General features: G+C 37.4%; 1 protein-coding gene across 1 annotated transcript in view; it reads right to left on the minus strand.

The window, feature by feature from the left end:
* FMN2 (formin 2) overlaps positions 1–18,078 on the minus strand; it is a gene marked incomplete at its 3' end in the record, with an annotated part of 52,983 nt that extends 34,905 nt beyond the window's left edge. Inside the window, exon 1 of the mRNA XM_008942257.1 lies at positions 16,088–18,078. Within this exon, the coding sequence (XP_008940505.1) occupies positions 16,088–18,038 (1,951 nt within the window). The remainder of the gene's footprint in view (positions 1–16,087) is intronic.
* Positions 18,079–19,079: the final 1,001 nt, after the last annotated feature.

Below are 19,079 nucleotides of genomic sequence, written 5' to 3' on the forward strand. Positions count from 1 at the left end.
AGTAGTAATAATAACAATTATAATACTACTGGGTTTTACATACAAATGCAAGATTTTTTTGAATGTTGATTTTATTAAAACTGTAAAATATCCCAGACTTTCTGAACAAACTAAAAAGACTTTTCTCTTTCATACATCTGTATGCAATTTAGAAATGGTATTGTAAATGACATTTAGCCTGAAGTTACTGTGTTAAATGCTTGTGGCAATATAGCCTAAAATAAACAATACATTAAAATTTTAGAAGTTATTACAAAGATTTTCCTCTTCACATCTAAAAATCTGATAATTCTGAATTATTTGTCCAAGTTTCATAGCCTTTTATACAGACACAATTCAGTACATTCAAGGACATAAGCTAGTGGATAAACTCATGACACACACAAGTTTTGCTATGCTTGCTGTTTCCTTTGCCTCTGCTCCTCCATCATCTATAAAGTGATGGTAAAATAATTGCTGATTCAACATCTTCCTCTATTCAGCTAAAGTTCAGTTAACAAATCTTAAATGCCAATTAATTGAAAACAGGCTTTCATACTGACTGACATGCACTGTGATATTTAACACAAATTTACCCACAGCTGCAAAAATGTAGAAGAATCCTCTACCTGAAGAAACACAACAGCATGAAACCATGGAAGTGAAATGTAAGTAGGTAGCTATCTGTTGAGAAATGTTTTTATGATTCAAGTAATTTTTCTTTGGGATTGTAGTTGCCTGTTTTCATCTAGAATGCACAGAAGAAAAAATAAAAAATACAGAGCAGGAGCAGTCTGCACACATAAAAAAAGACTGTGCAAGAAAACTACACATTTCTTCAAGCTATATTTAATATTTTAATCTTATCCATGACTTTTGAATGTCAACTTGAGATATCTTTTCTGTGTGTTTGCATGTTTCAACATTTAAATAATCTTTTCCTCTTTAGAGAGTCTTCTCCTGCACATCCAGAAGCAGAATAGCCCCTTGTCTCCGCCTCAACTTCTGCTTTAACATAATCAAAAGGTATAATATCCATAAATGACACAAAAGGAAATGAGGCCTTTTTTTTTTTTTTTCTCCTTAATCCACCCATTCATTTGCTAATTTTTGTAGGACTTGTTAACAGTCTTGTTCAAGATCAAATACTTTGTTCAGGGCTTACTCATCATCTAGTTGCAGTTCAATTTGTATCGTGGCTATTAACTACTGTTGCTTAGTGATGAGTAACTCTTGTCTAAATATACTGTAGCATTTAGACACTATAGAATAAATATATATATATGAAAATAGTCATTAAAGAACTTAATTTCTCTTGCTGTAAACTTCATTACTTATGTCATTTTCTCCACCTCAGCCTGAAGTGTTCTCTCCAGTGTGTTGGTAGTCTTTAAATAGTTTTTTCTACCCTGTTTATTCTATGTTATTAGCTAGTATTTTTTAACCTAAAAGGACAAATTCTTTAACTCCAACTAACTTTAGTATTATTTATTTTTTATCTGAACAATATGCAGATTAATAAGATAAAGCTAATATCGTTCAGATAAAGCCATGCTCTAACATAGCTTATGTGTTCCTCACAATTGCCATGGAGACCTGAGAACAGATGCAGAAATCTGAGTTACAGTTATACATTTCACCAGTTCAGTTAACACATTTTACAAAAGGCAAGCTGAAAACAGTTCAGTTTTCCATACATGGAGAAATTGCTTCACTGAAAACAGATGTGAAAAAAAAAAAAAAAAAATCTGTATAAGAAATGTTTATGTTTCAAGAACTTATTAAGCGGTATATCCAGAATGAACTGTTAAGGCACTGAAGTTTTTACCTAAAGAGCTAAGGTTTATCATCAAATTGAATGGTCGCTGTACAAATCAGAACCACTCATCCTCCATCAAAAAAACCAGCCAAAGTTAGAAAAGAACCATACATACTTGCTTTAGAAGTGAGCGAGGAGGTAAACCCTACCAAAACCAAGTGTGTCAATAGTGAGGATGTCACTCCTTTCCCCAGGCCAACACCGCGCGGTGCTGCGCTGCCCGACGGATGGAGTCGCTGTGGTACTGCGGCTCCAGACAGGGCTGGAGCTGTCTGACATGGGAGAACAATATTTGAAAGCTACCTTTTACCAAAAATTAGTTCCTCTCTTAAAGGCATTTGATAGTGCTCTTTCGCCCACTCTCAGGTTAAAGGCAGTTGTCACGACAGTGGAAGCATTCCAGCTCCAAAGTTCTCTGAGCCCCGGGGGTGCTAGTGCTGAATCTGCTCCTGCCTCACCATCCTCTGACTCTACCTGTGCCTGCACTGCTGCCAAAGCAAGAGATGTTTGTGAAGCAGCACAGATCATATTTATGATTTTGATTCAGGGCAAGATGAAGGTTATATTTTTGTTTACATATAGCAAAATATCTAACACTGGACTTTACAGGCTTTTAAATACTTCAGAAACAGAAATGGTTTGCCAGCACCCTATCTATCTGCATTACACATACTTGGGATTAATCCAAATTAAAATGACTTTATGTCTATATGTGTGAAATTGATTGTACAATATTAATCCCTAAATCTATTCATTAGACTACAACAGCAAAATAAAAGCACAGCCATATTTAATGCATGGGCTAACTTCCAGTCAACTTCAACTGCAAGATTTTGAGCTACAATTTTTCATCTTTGGTCTATAAATAAAATGCAACTCTAACAGCCTTTTCCCTCAAACACCCTTAATCACCTCGTGTTCATAACTTACATGAGGTAGTGCCTTCAATAGGTGAAGATGGCTGCTAATAATCTGGAATAATTAAATGATTAATGTTTTCATAATTATTAAATCATGAGCAATTTCTGTTACAGGAACTTAAATGTAATGGTAAAGCAATTTCTTTGTTTGCCTTTACATGCCATGAAAACAGTAAAGAACAAAGATCTCTCATATCTTTTTTCCCCCACAAAAAGCTAAATTCCCTTTTTTGTGTATTTTAAACCACTTTTCTTCCAAAAAATCCCAGATCAAAAATTTCCTGAAGCCTATTCTCTCCTTTCCCCTAGATATTAGTTTGATGAGGGATGGTAGGCATACTAAGGTTTGAATTAGAGAAGAACTTGAGCTAGGCTTCAGACATAGATCATACCAGTATTCTGAGGACCTTGCCTAAATTCTGCAGCAAATAAGACGACTATAAACTCTTATTTTTCAGGATCTTAGAATGACTCATTAAATTCCAGTAAGGGATAAAAGGACTCATTCTTTTTTCTTTTCCTACAAAGGATTACACAATTAACTAACTAAAAGAATGGGGACATGAAATTAAGTTTGGAACTATCAGGTATTGTGGCCTTCTGTGGATATCTTCTGATAATTTTGCTGCCATGGCTCAACCTGGGTCTTCTGGCTCAGGTTCTATATTCCAGGTTCTCTACCTGTGCCACTTTCTCCCATTGCCATGAAGGTGAAGCACTATGATTTGGCCTCCTCCTGTATGACATTGCAGGTCTTCATCTTATTCCCAAGACCAGGACTTGTGTAACACTGTTCATCAAAACTACCTCTGCAGAACATGTAAGCTATTCACTGTGGAATGAAAATTCACAAGTTCCAGTATGTTTCCATTCACATTGTCTCCCTTTTTGAAAAATGCAGGTAATTTTATTCTTGAATGATCTTCAGCTTCAGATTTACTGCAACCATATTTACTCAAATGCAAGGTGGAGGGAAAAAGGAACCTACCCCCAACAAAGGTCATCCTACAAACATTATTTCATATAATAATGAAACACTGTAAAATATTAACTATTTTTATATATATTATGAAATACACATATAATAATTTCATATACTAACACCACTCAGTACCAGCCTGACACAGCCACAGATTCTCTCTTGGTCTAGAGGGGTGTCTCTTTGTATGTATTACGCCTCCTTCCATATGGCAACAGCTGCTACAGACCTTGGCCGCCAGTACCGATAATCTGAACCACCTCGTCTGTCATGACCTGGACTATGGTTCACTTTGGACGGAAAAGTTTGCCTGTTTTAGAAGGAAGCATGTTTGGTCTGTTATAACTACCTTATATTCCAGGGCAACCTTTTTTTCCCTCTAAGCAGCCATTAAAAATGAGGATCTACAACCTTCTGAAATTCAAGTCTGCCTTACAAATGATTGCCCATGGAATTATTGAATGTTGAAAACATGTCCAGTACTTGCAATGAATTCACCTTGTAGCTCTTCTGTCCAATCCTCTTAGAAGATAAACCTTTAAAAGAGCTACAAGGTGAGCAACAAAATCCTTAAGAACTAACAATATCAGAGGCATGTTGTTGTTTGCCTTGGATTTGCCTTATTATTGAGGGGCAGGAGAAGCACAAAACAGAAAAGCAAAAAAACAGTAGAAAACTACAGTAGTCACAGTTGTACTGGAAAACCCACGTGCACACACTGAAGCACTGCACTGTAGCAGAGCTTGCAATAATGTTTGCCTGAGGATCATGCTGTTATAACCTCACATTTATCTTTAAAGATATGTCTCCTGTCCTCCTTACACTGCATTTGAAGAGCCTACGAGCACAGCTGTCAGTGAGCACAAGTTGAGACTAATGATCAAAATGAGTTATACTCCAAAAGCTTCCACTTCTGCCAGTCTCCTGCAATTTTAACAACCAGAGCACTATAGCACAGGAGCTGCATCAGCATATCTTAACCTACACAGACTGGACACAGACTTTGCATTTTAATTTTTCCTTATGCAGAGTCAGCAGCTTCAGTATAACACCAGTTCTAAACATCATAGTCAGAGTCACATCAAGGGTTAACTTGACTGGTGCATGTTCTGCGTACATCTTCAAAAGCTCAAATTGGCTTGCCTTCTTTTCCATGAGTTTATTCTTTTTTTCCACTTTAGTGAAATCAGAAATGCTCACACAGCAAAGAGATTTCATAAGCTTTGAAGTCAAAACTACTCTAGGTCTTGCCCTATTTTTGGGAGGTAGTGCAAGAGAGAAAAAAAAAAAAAGTACAGCTAATTTCTATGGCATTCAAAATTTAGGAAACATACTTCAGATATCTGCTGCCTCATACATGTCTAAACCGTTCCTGCCTTACAATTTTTTCTCCCCTGTCTTCTTTTCTACATATACTATTGCCAAGGTCACAGCTAAGTCATGTCCAAATCATCCGGCAAAGCACCTGAACTGTGCAGCACCAGAAGCTCCGCAGAGTGCCAGAAAAGGATAAACATGTTTGAGAGACAAATGCAGCAAAGATTTCCATATTTTTAGACGGGCAAGTAATTGCAATTATATGTAATTTCTTAAATACTTTTGCAGTACAAGTTTTACCCATTCCTCATATTCCCCCAAACTACACAACAAAAGCTTGCTGAATAATTTCCTAGGCACAAATCAAGCATTTCATTTTTACCCTTCTACTGTTTAATGTACTTTCCTAGACCTCAGATATACAAAGCAATGAGTGACTAATAGTTCATATCTGAAATTAATACCTCATGGATCAGAAGTATTACATTTCTTTAATATTTTCCTTTCCTTTCATAATCTTTTCAAATTTCAAGTTTTTCAGCTAACCTGTACCAGTCAGCCTAGATGTAATGTGCAACACATGACTGCTGAGAAAGAACAGGTTTTCAAAGGACCACATGGAATTTAGGGAATGAAAGAGAACTGGAAATCAGTATTCTAGCTATCTCTTCTTCTCTTTAAATGACAAGCAAAAGTCTTGCATAAATGCATATTAAATGTACATTTGCACTAAAAAGTAACAAATTAATTTATTCTTTTGCTTGTCTGAAGACCGACCTGGGAGGTTACACCTAATATTCCAAGATTAGAGACTTCATTTATTGTTCTGTTTCACTGTAGAGTTTCTAATCCTCTGCTGATTTAGATTGGGAAAACGTTCAAGAACTGTCATTCTGTGAGGTTGTTGTGAGGTTGTCTTGGCTGGTTTCCGTTTGGTGGCTTTTGTTATTGTTTTGTTTGTTTGTTTTAAAGGGACTGAATTTTCATTGAGAGATACTTTCCAAAAACCACGTGACAGTTTTCTCACAGCCTGGTTACATAAAACATGGAAAACCCATCAAGAAACAGCCTGCATACACAACGTGGTTTCATAACAAAAAAAAAAAAAAAAAAAAAAATCTCTAATCTTCCACTATGAATAAACACAACCAAAAGTATGTCATACATCTGATTTCCAGGCAAAATAAACCTTAAAAATAACAAAACTTGTCAAGGTCTCAGCTTATGGTACAAATTGGCAGAATTATGTCATAAGGAAATTTCCTTTTGTTCCTATTACCAGTATAATAGCCAATATCTGCATTCAGTGTCTGTACAAAAACATATGTTTAAGAAACCTCCAGACATTATATATTTATTTCCTTATATATTTATATTTAATGTAATCTATATTATCTATAATATGATAATATACATCTATTCTGTATATATATACTTCTCTCTTATATTTTAATAGTTAGAACATTACTAAAGTTAAAGATGTGTTGAAATGCCTGAGGAAATTGTCCTTTCCTCCCCGATGTTGTGGCTCCAGATTTTCTGGCTCTGATCACATGGACAGCATGAACTGAACTCACGTATCTCAAATTCAGAAGTCAAAAGCAGAAAGCATTTTCTTTCTAAACAAGAGAATTAAGACTAAATAAATATATATCAACACTATCTCCCTCTGGCCCCTCGGTTTTCTGTGCCTCTCTACACACTGTTTAATGTAACTGAAAAGTCAAAAATATGTATTTATTAAATTCCAGTGAAGAATGTATCGATTGATAGATTACGTTTATAGATTCTTCAAACAACTAGAATAAAACTATCAATTATTGATTTAACATGTCAGTCCTGTACCTGGTTATCACAGTAAACACCATGCCTTACTTTTGCCAAGCTGTCTGAATCTCTTGACATCTCAATCTCCCTCCTCTTACCCTGTTTTGTCTTAGTCCTCTCCTGACTGTTAAAAAATTTCCACGAAAACTTGTGACTAGCACTGTGTTAGAACCACAATATATCAACCTCTGTGCAGCTCAGGCAATTTCCCCCCCTTAATTTAGCCCCACAATTATCACTAATCATTTAAACAGATTCCAGATTGTGCAAAGACAGCTTGAATAACCGTATCATTGAGATTTCAACTCATTCATCTAGAACAAGCAATCCATTATGCAGTTACAGAACCACATAATGCTAACAGCTTCAAGTGTTTGAGACATCCCAGAAAAAGCCAGGGAACACACTTGTGTGTCCTTCCTTTTGGAAGCAAGGGCACAAGCTGCCACCGACAAGAGAATCCAGCTGCTGCTCCTAGGGCCACCAGAGTGCACATAGGGCACAAGTGGCTCCTCATACAAATGCACCTGGGATTCTTCCAGGAATACTGTTATGGAAAAAGTGGAGATCAGGAAAAACTTGAAAATAGGATTCTTCAAAAATTAAGATAAGGAAAATTCCTAGACTTACTGAAGAAAAAAAGCTACCCCAGAAAGGATGTTACAAACAGTTTTCAGGAAAACACATCTTGCTCTTCATCCATAGTGTCCCTTGATCGAACCAAGCATCTCTATTTTAAAACAGCTTGCTGTCTATGAGACACAACAACAACACTGATTTCAACATATCCGCCAGTGGCCTGTTAAAAAGTGACTTAACCATATGCCATATTTGCACAAACGATGCTGGAAAGAGCTGAATCAGCCAAGTCAAAAATCTAACTAATGCAGACTTTCATCCTGATGAAGGAGATTACAGTACCAGCCTGGTTCCTAATTTCGAAACTTGTGTTATAATACAGAAAGAGGAAAGTTTACCAAAAGCTTTACTTGGTAATGAAAATGTCAAGTTCTGCAATGGCTGGGACACAAGTGTCAGAGAGAGAGAGGTTTCTCTTTGGTAGCAGTGAATTAGCATGACAGAGCCCCTTACCAAAACCACCAGTAATTTTCTTCTTCAGGTAAGTGATCTGTAGTTTTGCTATTTTGTTTGGAAACCCACATGAGTTGCTTCCTACCTCTCTTGTGTTGTCTAGACAGCAGCTGCACCTAAAATGTTATCAATGTAGTCTTATTGATCTTTGCTAAAAATGTGTTGCATTTTGTTCTATTTTTCTTTACCCTTTTATCATATATCCAATAGCTAATTATATCTTAGCATTTCCTCCACCAAGATTCTTTCCAAAGCCTTGTTGGTTGCTGCAGTCAAAATTAAGATGATTAAAATTGCCTTGATCAATTGCAACAGCAACAATAGGGTTCTTTTTCCAAAAAAAGCAGATATTATAACTTTGCTATCACCAGAACTGCAAAATATACTAAAATATTTGTGATGGCCTGTGGCAGTGCTTTCAGAATTCTTGCAGATTAGCAAGCCTCTGAAGCACTCTGTCTCACTAACTTGAACATTAAGCTCCTTGAAATTTTGCTTTCACAGTGACTAAGATTTTACACCTTTCTCCCACACTGAATTTTCTGATATATGACATATGTATAACTGGATAAGTTGAGACAAAGTATAAGATCATGCTTTTAGCCCTACCTTTCACTATATGTCTCCTATATAACAAAAAGAATGTATCTTATATATCACTAAATAGCTTTCAGAATCTGAAATTTTTAAATGCTGAATAATCCCCAACTATGATACAGCAGTGGTATACAGTACAAACTACCTTTCTAAAAATATAAACAATATTCACACTGCAACTACATTATATGATGTGTCTCCATCAATTTCTCCTCAGGTTCTAATGCAGCATTATTGCAGATTGCACAGGTATATTGCTAAAACTTTCCTATCTATAGCAGTTTATAATAAAAGATAATTGTTTATAATAAAAGAGAATGTGTCTGTCTATTGAATCCTCTAGGCACCATATGCATATTTGGCAACTTTCATATTTTGTTTTCCAGGTTCTTAGGTTCCTCTCAGCAAGTATTTAATTCTGGCTATCTTTACCCTTTTAGTTTCTGTGGTGATTTGTGATGTGAAGGCAGTGTTCTGTGCCAGGTTCTCACAGACTGCTGGAAAGTCACAATTCTTTCCGTCTAGCTCTTTAAAGAAGCTCCTCTGATGTCTTTTTGGGCAGCTATTACTAACAGCGTCTTTTGTCAGTCCAAACTGATACACACTGTTCTTTACAACACAATTTTGTAAAGCTTCTTTATTCCCAATGGTTCTACATTTCATCTGACATTTAATGCAGCCTGGCCTATCTTTACCTTAGAAGTTAATCCAAGTATTTGCTAAAGTAGCTAGAGGTCACAAAACACAACTGAATTGTACTAGTGAGGCTGAATTGGGACACGAATAATAAATTTCTTCCCATCTACTCATCAGAGCCCCAGTGTGCCTTAACTTTCTTTCATCTTCAAGACTTGTGCACCCAAGGTCTAATGATGTTGTCCAACTTTAATAGCTGGTGAGCTTTTAATATTTATCACAATGTACAAATGTTTTTCTTCTCCGTATCCATAAATAAGAACTGGTAAGATGACAAAGGGAAAAAGCAGAAAATTAGAACTACATTCCATGAAAAACATATACATGCACACCTGTATATTTGTACAGATAGGTTCTTCTAGATTTTATCTCAATAAAACCCAAGCACATCTTCCTTGCTGTAACTGGACCTTCATGTTCTTTCACTGATGTAATTAAATACTTCCCTCAGCTATTTCTTAGTATACTGTATTATCTTGAGTCTTTGCATGACAAAATAGTGGTTAGACACATACCCTTTGGTGTGAAGGCAGTGTTCGTTAAAAAAAAAGAAAAGACAAAAACCCCAAAAAACTATCTTTTCTTCCATGACTGTGAGCAGATGTTAATTATAGTGTTACTACAGCATTGATTTCTTTTGTACACTGATTTTTTCCTTATCAGTGCAAGGAAGAGGAAAGGATACAAGTTACTTTTTCCCCTGGTACATAGTACCTATTATGTGTCTTCAAGGGACATCTGTGCCAGATCTCAGCATCAAATAAACTCTACAACAAAAGCAGCCTCCTGTAATTAGTTTTACAGGCAGTTATCTATGCTTTCTCCTGACTCAAATTCACAACAGGTTCAGAGCTCTGACACTTATAAATTTCATATGGATCCTGAGACCAAACAATTAATACATTTACTGACAAAGAACAATGTCTCAATGATAAATCTCTTTTGTAACTAAGCTTTCCTTCCACTGTTTAGCTGCATATATCAAGACACCAAAGGTTAAATACTCAAGAATTTTTGTACTTCTATTGTATTTATATTTCCATTTAATTTTATGCATATTAGGATTTACTTTTACAGCTGTGATCTTGTTTATATGTAAACTCACAACCACTGCTTCTTACCATTTCAAAATTGCTAACTGATTTAACGGTTCTATCATCTGTGCATCTGCAGATGAAAGAAATCATGTTCTGTAACTTACCTGAGAATAAAGCAAAGTTTTTGAATCAGAAAACATGAAACCCACCATGAAACAGAAAACCTACTTCCCATTCATGGTCAGCAAGCCTAGTTATTTCCATCAATGTGAAGGAAACTTATTCTGGACAGCAACAATATGGAAATAAAATGAGGAATAGTCATTTCATACTCAGGGTAACACAGACCATCTCGTTGTACCTAATTTCCTTTACATAAATGGCAATTTGAGAATGCAGAAAATTGCTAGCGCTCAAACGAAATAATAGTGTGACACAGCTCCTGAACCCATTTTGCTGCCTTTTCTAAATCACTTAATGAAATGCAACTGGCCTGACATTATCATATGAAGAGTCAGGAATGAGGTGACACAATGTAAAGTCCTTACATCCTTCCTTTCACAGCTTTTCACTGCTTCTGCCCTGTTCCCTTTGTATCAACTCACCTCATCCCCTAAAAAGATAAGTTTTATGCATAAGTTTCCAAAAACTGTTGTATTCCACATAGCTACTACAGAATGATACTTTAAAATGTACCTAAAAATAATCAAATCCAGTCACAGAAACACCTACAAGTAGACATTTCATCACTACTATTTCTTATGTAAGTTCAAATTTTGGCAGGAGTAGTTTATAAGGAATACACTTTGCCATATCCTGAGCTTGGTTAAACTACAACACAAACAAAATATCTTGGGTAATTAGTATTTTTTCCTTTTCTATCACCATGATTCACATTATAATTTGATCCCTCAAATACAGGGAGCCTAAAATATTCCCAGAGATTGTTTTCAATTCCAAGTTTCTTTAGACACCACAGGTTGGAGGAAAATAAATGTTTCAAGAAAAAAACCTATTTTTCTGCAAAGAAGCGGGCTAATACACAGTCAAAAAAAAAAAAAGCCAAACCAAACACCTCCACCCCACCCCCACCCATTATTTAATAATTCATACGTTTTTAAAAAAAAAAAATAAAGCACATTTAGATCCAGGAAATACACTCAAACTTAAATTCCGTGTAACTATTCCCACTGGAATAAAGCACTGCTCTTTTCATAGGCATGAAGTCACTGAAGCACACAATGTCCTCGAATGGCCAGTTCTAGCCAGATCCCATGTGTGATGGATAGCACACGGTACTGCGTCTGAGATCAAATCAGAGCTGCACGGACCTTCAGCTATAAACTGTCCCTTTTCCTTTCCCTCCTCTCACCCAAAAGAGACCAGCAGGCAATCAAGACATCATATTTCTATGCCAGATGCAAGTCAGGCTGCCAGTCAGACCTTAGAACAGGGTTGCCGCTCAGAAGGAGGTTGCCTCAGAGATGCAGCCACACAATCTCATGACCAAAACCTGCTACTCTCAATGAAGTTTTAGACAAAGATCAAAGCATTAATCATGAGACCCCATCAAAACAAGCCTGTGGCACACTGAATTCCAGTGACATTACTCATGATGCTCCAATTCCCATATTGCAGTGCTGATAAAGTAGCGTTAAAGCAATTCATCAGCACTCAGAATCCTTTCAATAACATATTCTAGCCCATTTTCAAACACATTTTACTGTAGCTGGAGTGCAGCACTGCAAGCCTCCCCACCCTCTCCACCCCAGGTTTGGGTATACTAACCAAAAAGAGGAGGGGCTTTCCCCTCAGGTGCTTATTGGCAGCACTCAATGTAATGTGTGATCTCATATCATATGAAGGGTTGCTGTTGGTCAGCTCCCTTTAGTTGAAGAAGCCTGCACTGCCTCACCATCTGATAAAAGAAATATTTGTATTACTGCTACAAACATCATCAGCAAAAGAGAAAACCATAACTAGTCTTAAATAACAGTTGCATGATAAACATTCTCATCAGGATGCCAACAGACACAAATCCATATTGTGTGCATCACATGAATCAGAATGGGAAAAAAACAAAACCAAACACACATACCACAAAAAAACGCTTGAAAGAGTATCTAAGAAAAGGAAAAAAAAATCTGCTTTGTCTCAGAAACAAACTTTCATTCCGTTTTTTCAAGTCTTCACATACTTGTCCATACTAAGACCTTTGTATGTGCCTGCAGACACCGCACTGGAACTGCAAGTGGGTGCAGATGACATTACCAGAGTGAGATAAAGTGGCCTTTGTGAGAAGCAGGCCAGCACTCTGTAGAAATCAGAAAGTGGCTGTGAGCACACAAGCTGTGATCAGGTTTTGTTTTAAGGTAACCAGGACTTTTGGTTTGCTTGTCTCCTGTTTACGGCTAAAGCAAGACAAATATAAATCTCTGAAGAGGAATTTCAACATAAATGGTTTTAAAGATAAATCTCTGTTTGAAAGAGATTCATGCAAGATTCATACAGCCAGCCAACAAAGATTAGAATGTGCATGGGTTTGTCTGGGTTGAGTTTAATTACCTTCTGGGGTAGCTGATGGGTCTCTTGTGTTCGGTTTATGTAACAGACACCCTTACTAGCTTACTAGCTCCTCTGCAATCACTGCACCTCAAATTAGTGCAAAGCTAAACTCCTTTTTATTAAATCAATCTATTGGATCTTCTGTTTCAGTTACATTAATATTAGGAAACATCAGTTTCATTTTCCCACCAAGATACTCTCTTAATGTTAGTGCAAATCATTCACTGCTGCACACCAAAGTGAGAGAGGAAGCTCATTCAGATTCAGCTCTTGTCCTCCTGGGATCACAACATAAAAGCCTCAGCTCCACTATGCACCAGGTAATCTAGAACTGATAATTACTGTCACTGCAATTTCAAATACGGCTGTCCTAATCATAAAATAAATACCCGGATTACAAAATGCCTATAAATTTGTCCACACCACATTCTTAGCCAGTGCATCAAATTTGAACTATTGTACTTTACTTGTTTCTTATATAAAGCAAAGTTAAAATATGCAATTTCTCTACCATTCCAGTTGTTGGCTTCCATCTGCATTTTATATTAACACAGCCTTAGAAGACTTCATATGGATCACTGTGAAAACCAAATGGCACACAGCCAAACCACAACATAGGGCAGAAGTAGGCCAATCATCTGCATAGAACCTGCTGTCACTGAAATCGATGACTAAAATGTTGTGGAATATTTTATTTGATTCTAGTTTGAAATGCAGAACAATGCTGCAGTCACTGCACAGCAAGATGGGATTTAGTGCTCTAGGCAAGAAGTGATTTTCTTTTTTTTACGAGATAGAAATGAGCCACTGTAAAGAATGTTTTTTTCTAGAAGCCTGATGTTAATCCCTGAATTGATGCATCTCATGCATGTGATTAAAATACAGCATTTTTCAAAAGCGGTATTCAAATTACAAGGAAATTATTTCTGTAATTGTTGCTGTGCAGACTAGTTTAAATAAAGAGGCTTTTCTGCTCTTGTAGCAATGACAGCCAGTCTATGGGAATACTAATGTTAAGTTTAAATGTGCTTTTCTTAGGTACACTAGCTGCCATTTTTATGTTTATAATTTTCAGCTTGTAACAGTTTAAAAAATAAGAATGATCAAAAAGAGATGAAGTTTGTATCGTGTAGTTTCCAGTTGCCTCATTTTAAGCTTTTCTGCATGAACTGAAAGGTATAATTGTCCTCTGCCTGTAAAGACAGCTGGTATGTACATGTAAATGAGGGTAACTGTAATTTCCATAAGAGACAGAACTACTGTTGCATTGGACATTGGTCTCCTCACAATAACAGTCTAAAGTGTTGGTGGAAAAACACAAACTAAAAATTAAGTAAATCACAGTGAACAAACGTGAAAAAGTCTGCTTCCTGGAAAACTGGTCTTTAAAAAGAAAATCCATGTTCTCGAAGTTCGCACATAACATTATTTCCATCATAGCAGCACCACAAAAAAGAAAGTCTAATTACTGATGATGTAATTTAAAACTTTGCTCTCCAAGTTGTTTATAACTTGCCAAATATCAACAGCAAAAAAAAAAAAAAGAAAATGTGCTTTTTATATGTTATAAATCTGAAAGTAGTGGTCACCTCAAATATTAAAACTTTTCTATAAGGATGTCTGAAACAATCTAAGAAAGTAGATGAAAGGGATTTAAAAGAAAAAATTCAGCTCACTTCAAAGGAGGCTGGCCCCCTTTAGAGGAGGCTTTTTTTTTTGTGTGTGTTAAAAACTCAAATTCTAATTTTCAAGACAAATTCAGGAATTCTGTTCAAGACTGTTGAAGAATGAAAGTATTATTGTGATATTAATCTAGAAGATATTGTTAATGCTTTACCTCAGTATTTAAAACTCCTGGAGTTGGCTGCTGTGCAAAAAAATAAAAAAGCCAGTAATTTTAATTTTTGTTTCCAGACAGGTTTGTTCACTAGTATTACTATGTTGTCAAGCAGAGCAGAATGTGCACAAAGAAAGCAACTATGAATGTAAACGATTACAAGTTACATAATTTTTTAAATTTACAGTGTAAAAGAAGGTGGTCTTTTTATGCCAAACAGTTGCTGATGGCTTAACTGTTTTCTTACATGTGATTCTAAAATCATGTCATTGCTCTCTTCATAAACTTATTATTTTGTTTAGTTTTCATAAAAGCACAAAAAATTCTCACTGTATTTTTTTGCAAATAGCTTGGGGTTACTGTGCTCATGCCTCTAGAACAGACTTCCATTCAAAACAAACCTGATTAGAGATTCAACTCTCTTAATCTTGTAGCGGATGCTTGTAGTGCATGTTCTCCACGTTCTGTTAATTCTACAGTTTTCTTAAGTGAAAATTAAACGGAATATGTTGCTGAGTTTCCTCTGTGTACGAACCTCCTGTGTGGCAGAGGCCTTCTTTGTTTGTAAATACACAGTTCTGTAGAGGAACTTCAGATGACGGTTAAAAGAAAGGAGGAAAACACCTCAAAGGGCAGGAACTGTTCTATTCACACTTTTTAGTTTGTAAACTCTGTATTCCTGTGCCTTTGTGACAGGATGCAAGGTGCCCAACAGGCAAAGTAAAAGAATGTTTTCCTGAATGAGTCACCTTATGTAGCCTGAGCAGCAGCTTGCCACAGCTATCAAACTCTATGATCCAGTTTCCCTTCTCTTCTCCATTTTATGCTGCCTTTTCAAGTCATTAACATTTTCTTCTCTTTCACCCTTCTTGAAGGGGAAATTGGTTCCTTTCTGTATTGCTGACCATCTGTGCTTGCATGGCTTTTTCCTTTTTGTACCAAGTGAATCCTCATCATTGCTTCAGTCTAACACCAGGTGCAGCTCTCAAATATTTGCAGTACATCAGAACAGTGCCTAGCACAAGAAAACGCCAAACAGGACTACAGCTACAGAAAACTTCACAACTGAAAGATCTGTTTATGCAGAATGCTGCTCTGCCTACAACAGTGCGGTTCTTAGCATTTTTCAACAAGAAAATTTTAAGGCATCCAGCTTTTTCCTACAGGATTTAGACAAAGGAGAAAAGCAGAAAGAAAAACTTTAAAGAGCTGTGTACTTCCTTTACTGGCAGTACTGCCAGGCTAACACTGAATACAGAGTCTATGCTCATTAATGAAATGTGACTGTTTGCAAGACCAGGCCTTGACCTTTAAAACCATCAGCACAAATAAAGACAATAGTACATACAAAGGACTGAATTCAAGTATTTTAAGCATATTTTCAAAGACTCTCTGGTAAAAAAGCCTTAATACATCACTCACCTGAAAAGACATTGGGAAACGTCTCTGTAGAAGCCTGCACCCCTGAAGACTTTCTTGAATGAGTCAAAGGCACTCTTTCTGTTTGAAATTTCTCTCTAAACCCCTTGTGCTCCAAGTAGCCTGCAGAGCCCACCTTCTGTGTTATCTCACATTTGTGATTAGACACTTCTTCTGTCCAGTCTGCAGACCGACTAAATAAACCTGCCAAACTAGCAGACCTCTTCTTCTTGATCGAGACTTTTTCTTTTTTGTGGAAGGACTCCTGCCTCCTTGTAGAAAGAGGGCTCTGGGATGGAGAGGGAGAAGGTGAGTGATTGGGAGAACTCAGTTGCCTAGTTGTGGTTTTGATGTAACAAGGATTAATTAGATAGGGCTTAAAGCTTCGGGAACCAGGCACGGGGCTGCCTGCTGTCCCCTCGGAGGACAAAATGCCATTTTTCATTTCCATGGGTAAACCATTATGCAGGTCCTCTTGACTGGCTGACAGAGTGTGTTTCCCTTCCTGAGTCTCAGCATCATGATCACGGCCTGCTTCTGAAATACCATCCTCTGTTACCGAGCCCTGCAAATCAACTGCCTGCACTTCAGCAGTTTTAGTCTCAGCATCTGCTACCGAGGTTGGAAAAGGTTGTGTGGAGCTGTGTGTCTGAGAGCTGTTTTCTACCACAGTTCTGTTTAAATCACCTTCCAGTTCACTAGCTATAGCATCCACTCCAGAAATGAGCTGTTCTTGTTCCTCAATCAATAGCTTACGTTCTTGTGTTTTAAATAAGTCCTTATCAGGAGAGCCTGTGCCATTTTCCACTGCTTTCAGTTCACGTTCAGTTGCACAGGAGACAGCAACAATTTCTGCAATTTCAGATATCGCTGGAGAAGCCCCCTCAGTGTCTGGGCTCCTCTCTTTGTCCGTGGTAGTTACTGAAAGAAACCGTTCAAAATCTAAGGGGGTTGCTTCCGAATTAGCCATGTGTCGGCCCATTGTTTTGGTGACAAGGTCCTCAGTTCCAATGTTAATTGCCCCCTGCTGCTGCTGCTGCTGCAGTCTAATAGCTTGCTGGATATCAGAAAGCAAATCCTCTTGTTCTGCGGCTGAATGGAAACTGTATATATCCGTATCAGAGCCAGAGCTGGTCCTTTGTCCATCCTGTGCCTCCGCAGCAGCTGGGACAGTTTCATTTCTGATTTCAAAATGTTCAACATCTGTGTCTGAGAGACCCCCTTCATCTGCAGAGATGCTTATATCTGGAGTTTTGGTAACAATTGAATGAGTACTGTCCAGCTCTCCAGCCTGCAGGGCCTGGCTTTCCAAAACATCCTCCCGTGAACTACTATTCCCATCTTTAGCCTTGGACAGATTTTTCCTGATCCTCAGATTTGAAAACACTGAGGCCCTCGAGTCCGACTTACCCTTCTTCTTACCAGATTCACTTCCTTTTGCATGCTTCCCCAGCCCCCTTCTGCTTCCCAATACCTTCTTTGTGCCTTCTGTATCCTTGGGCCCAGAGACATCCTCTCCTCCTTCATGCACATCACCTGCATTTTTCTTTAGCTTCCCATCTTGATTCCCCATGATTTTTCGCAGTGCAGCACCTTTGGCGATCAAGCCATGCTCCCAGATTTCATCCCTCTGGCCTGCCGGCGAGCTCCCCTCTAGCGATCCGGGTTTGTTTTCAAGCGGTGGTGATGCAAGGGCAGCAGAGGCTTGCTGTGCCTCTCTCCCATCTGCTAGAGCTGCCTTTTTGCATAATGTGCTGCTCGCACTGGGCTCCGCTGGGACATGCTCAGTACAGCACTGAGAGCCGCAGACAGCTCCTTCCAATGGCTGCTGCTGCTCGCAGAGCCGCCCGCTCGCCGGGCTCCTGCTGCACTCCCGTTTCTTTAGGAAAGATTCTGTGAAAAGTGTTTCTTTTATAAAAGTCACTTCTTTTTCCACAGTTTTTATTGCCTGCATGGCAAGCTCAGCTCATCACCAAATCATTTAGAATTTCATGACTTCAGGGTTCAAGTGCCTAGAGTAAAAAAGGGGGAAAAAAAGAAGAAGTTAAAGCGAGGTACTTTAATCATTCTGCAATTGTTTAAAGGAGTAAACTAATAACCTTGGAAAGAGAAATATTATGATTATTTAATAGTTTATAAGCCACTTTAAGCATATGCTACTTTGACAGATTACACAGTACCTCTGGTGATTTATGTGTTTACATTTTGAAGGCCACCAAAACATTATACATAATTTTAAAAGGAGAGTCACTCTGAAAGTACAGAGAAGAGACAATAAACAAAAAGTTCTTTCCACTGTTTTAATGAATTGCACTTAAAATTCAATGCATTATAGTAATTACACTATGAAAACCTCCCACAATTTGTATTCTGAGAAGGTAGATATACTATTATTCCCAAGAGAATCAACTCATCAATATTAAAACATACCACCATTGTTTTCCCCAATAAGAACATCTGGCATGAAACAGGATAAAACAAACAAGAAAAGTAACAGTGTTCAAATGCTAGTATGGAAAAGGATACAGTAAAACATTCCTCTATTTCATTCTCTATATTTAATAATTGATTTAGACACTGTCACTTGCCAACTATTTTGGAAGACTGTACAACATTTTTAATCACTTGCTTCTTCTCCTCCATTTTCAGTTTAAGAGTATAAGCACCAATACTTCATAAATACGCTTCCTGAACTTCCACTTTTAAAATTTAGATTTAAAACAGCTGGAATAGAAACACAGGAGCATAAGAATGCCAAATTGCCAAGTTGGACCAGTTCAGCAGTTCAATATCTTGGTTCAACTTCAGCCAAGAAGAAATTAGATAGATTTCTGTTTAAGATTTATCATCTCTTTAAACTACTTTGCCTATTAGGCTCAGTTTCTGTGAAAGATTTTATATATTCCTCACACCTCTGAGCTTCTTTACTAGCAATTTCTCTTTCACTAGAGATCACATAAAGCCATACATCATTCCAGGGAAATGCAGCCTATTG

Source organism: Merops nubicus, unplaced genomic scaffold, assembly GCF_000691845.1.
Source record: "Merops nubicus isolate BGI_N331 unplaced genomic scaffold, ASM69184v1 scaffold16226, whole genome shotgun sequence".
Lineage (NCBI taxonomy): Eukaryota > Metazoa > Chordata > Aves > Coraciiformes > Meropidae > Merops > Merops nubicus.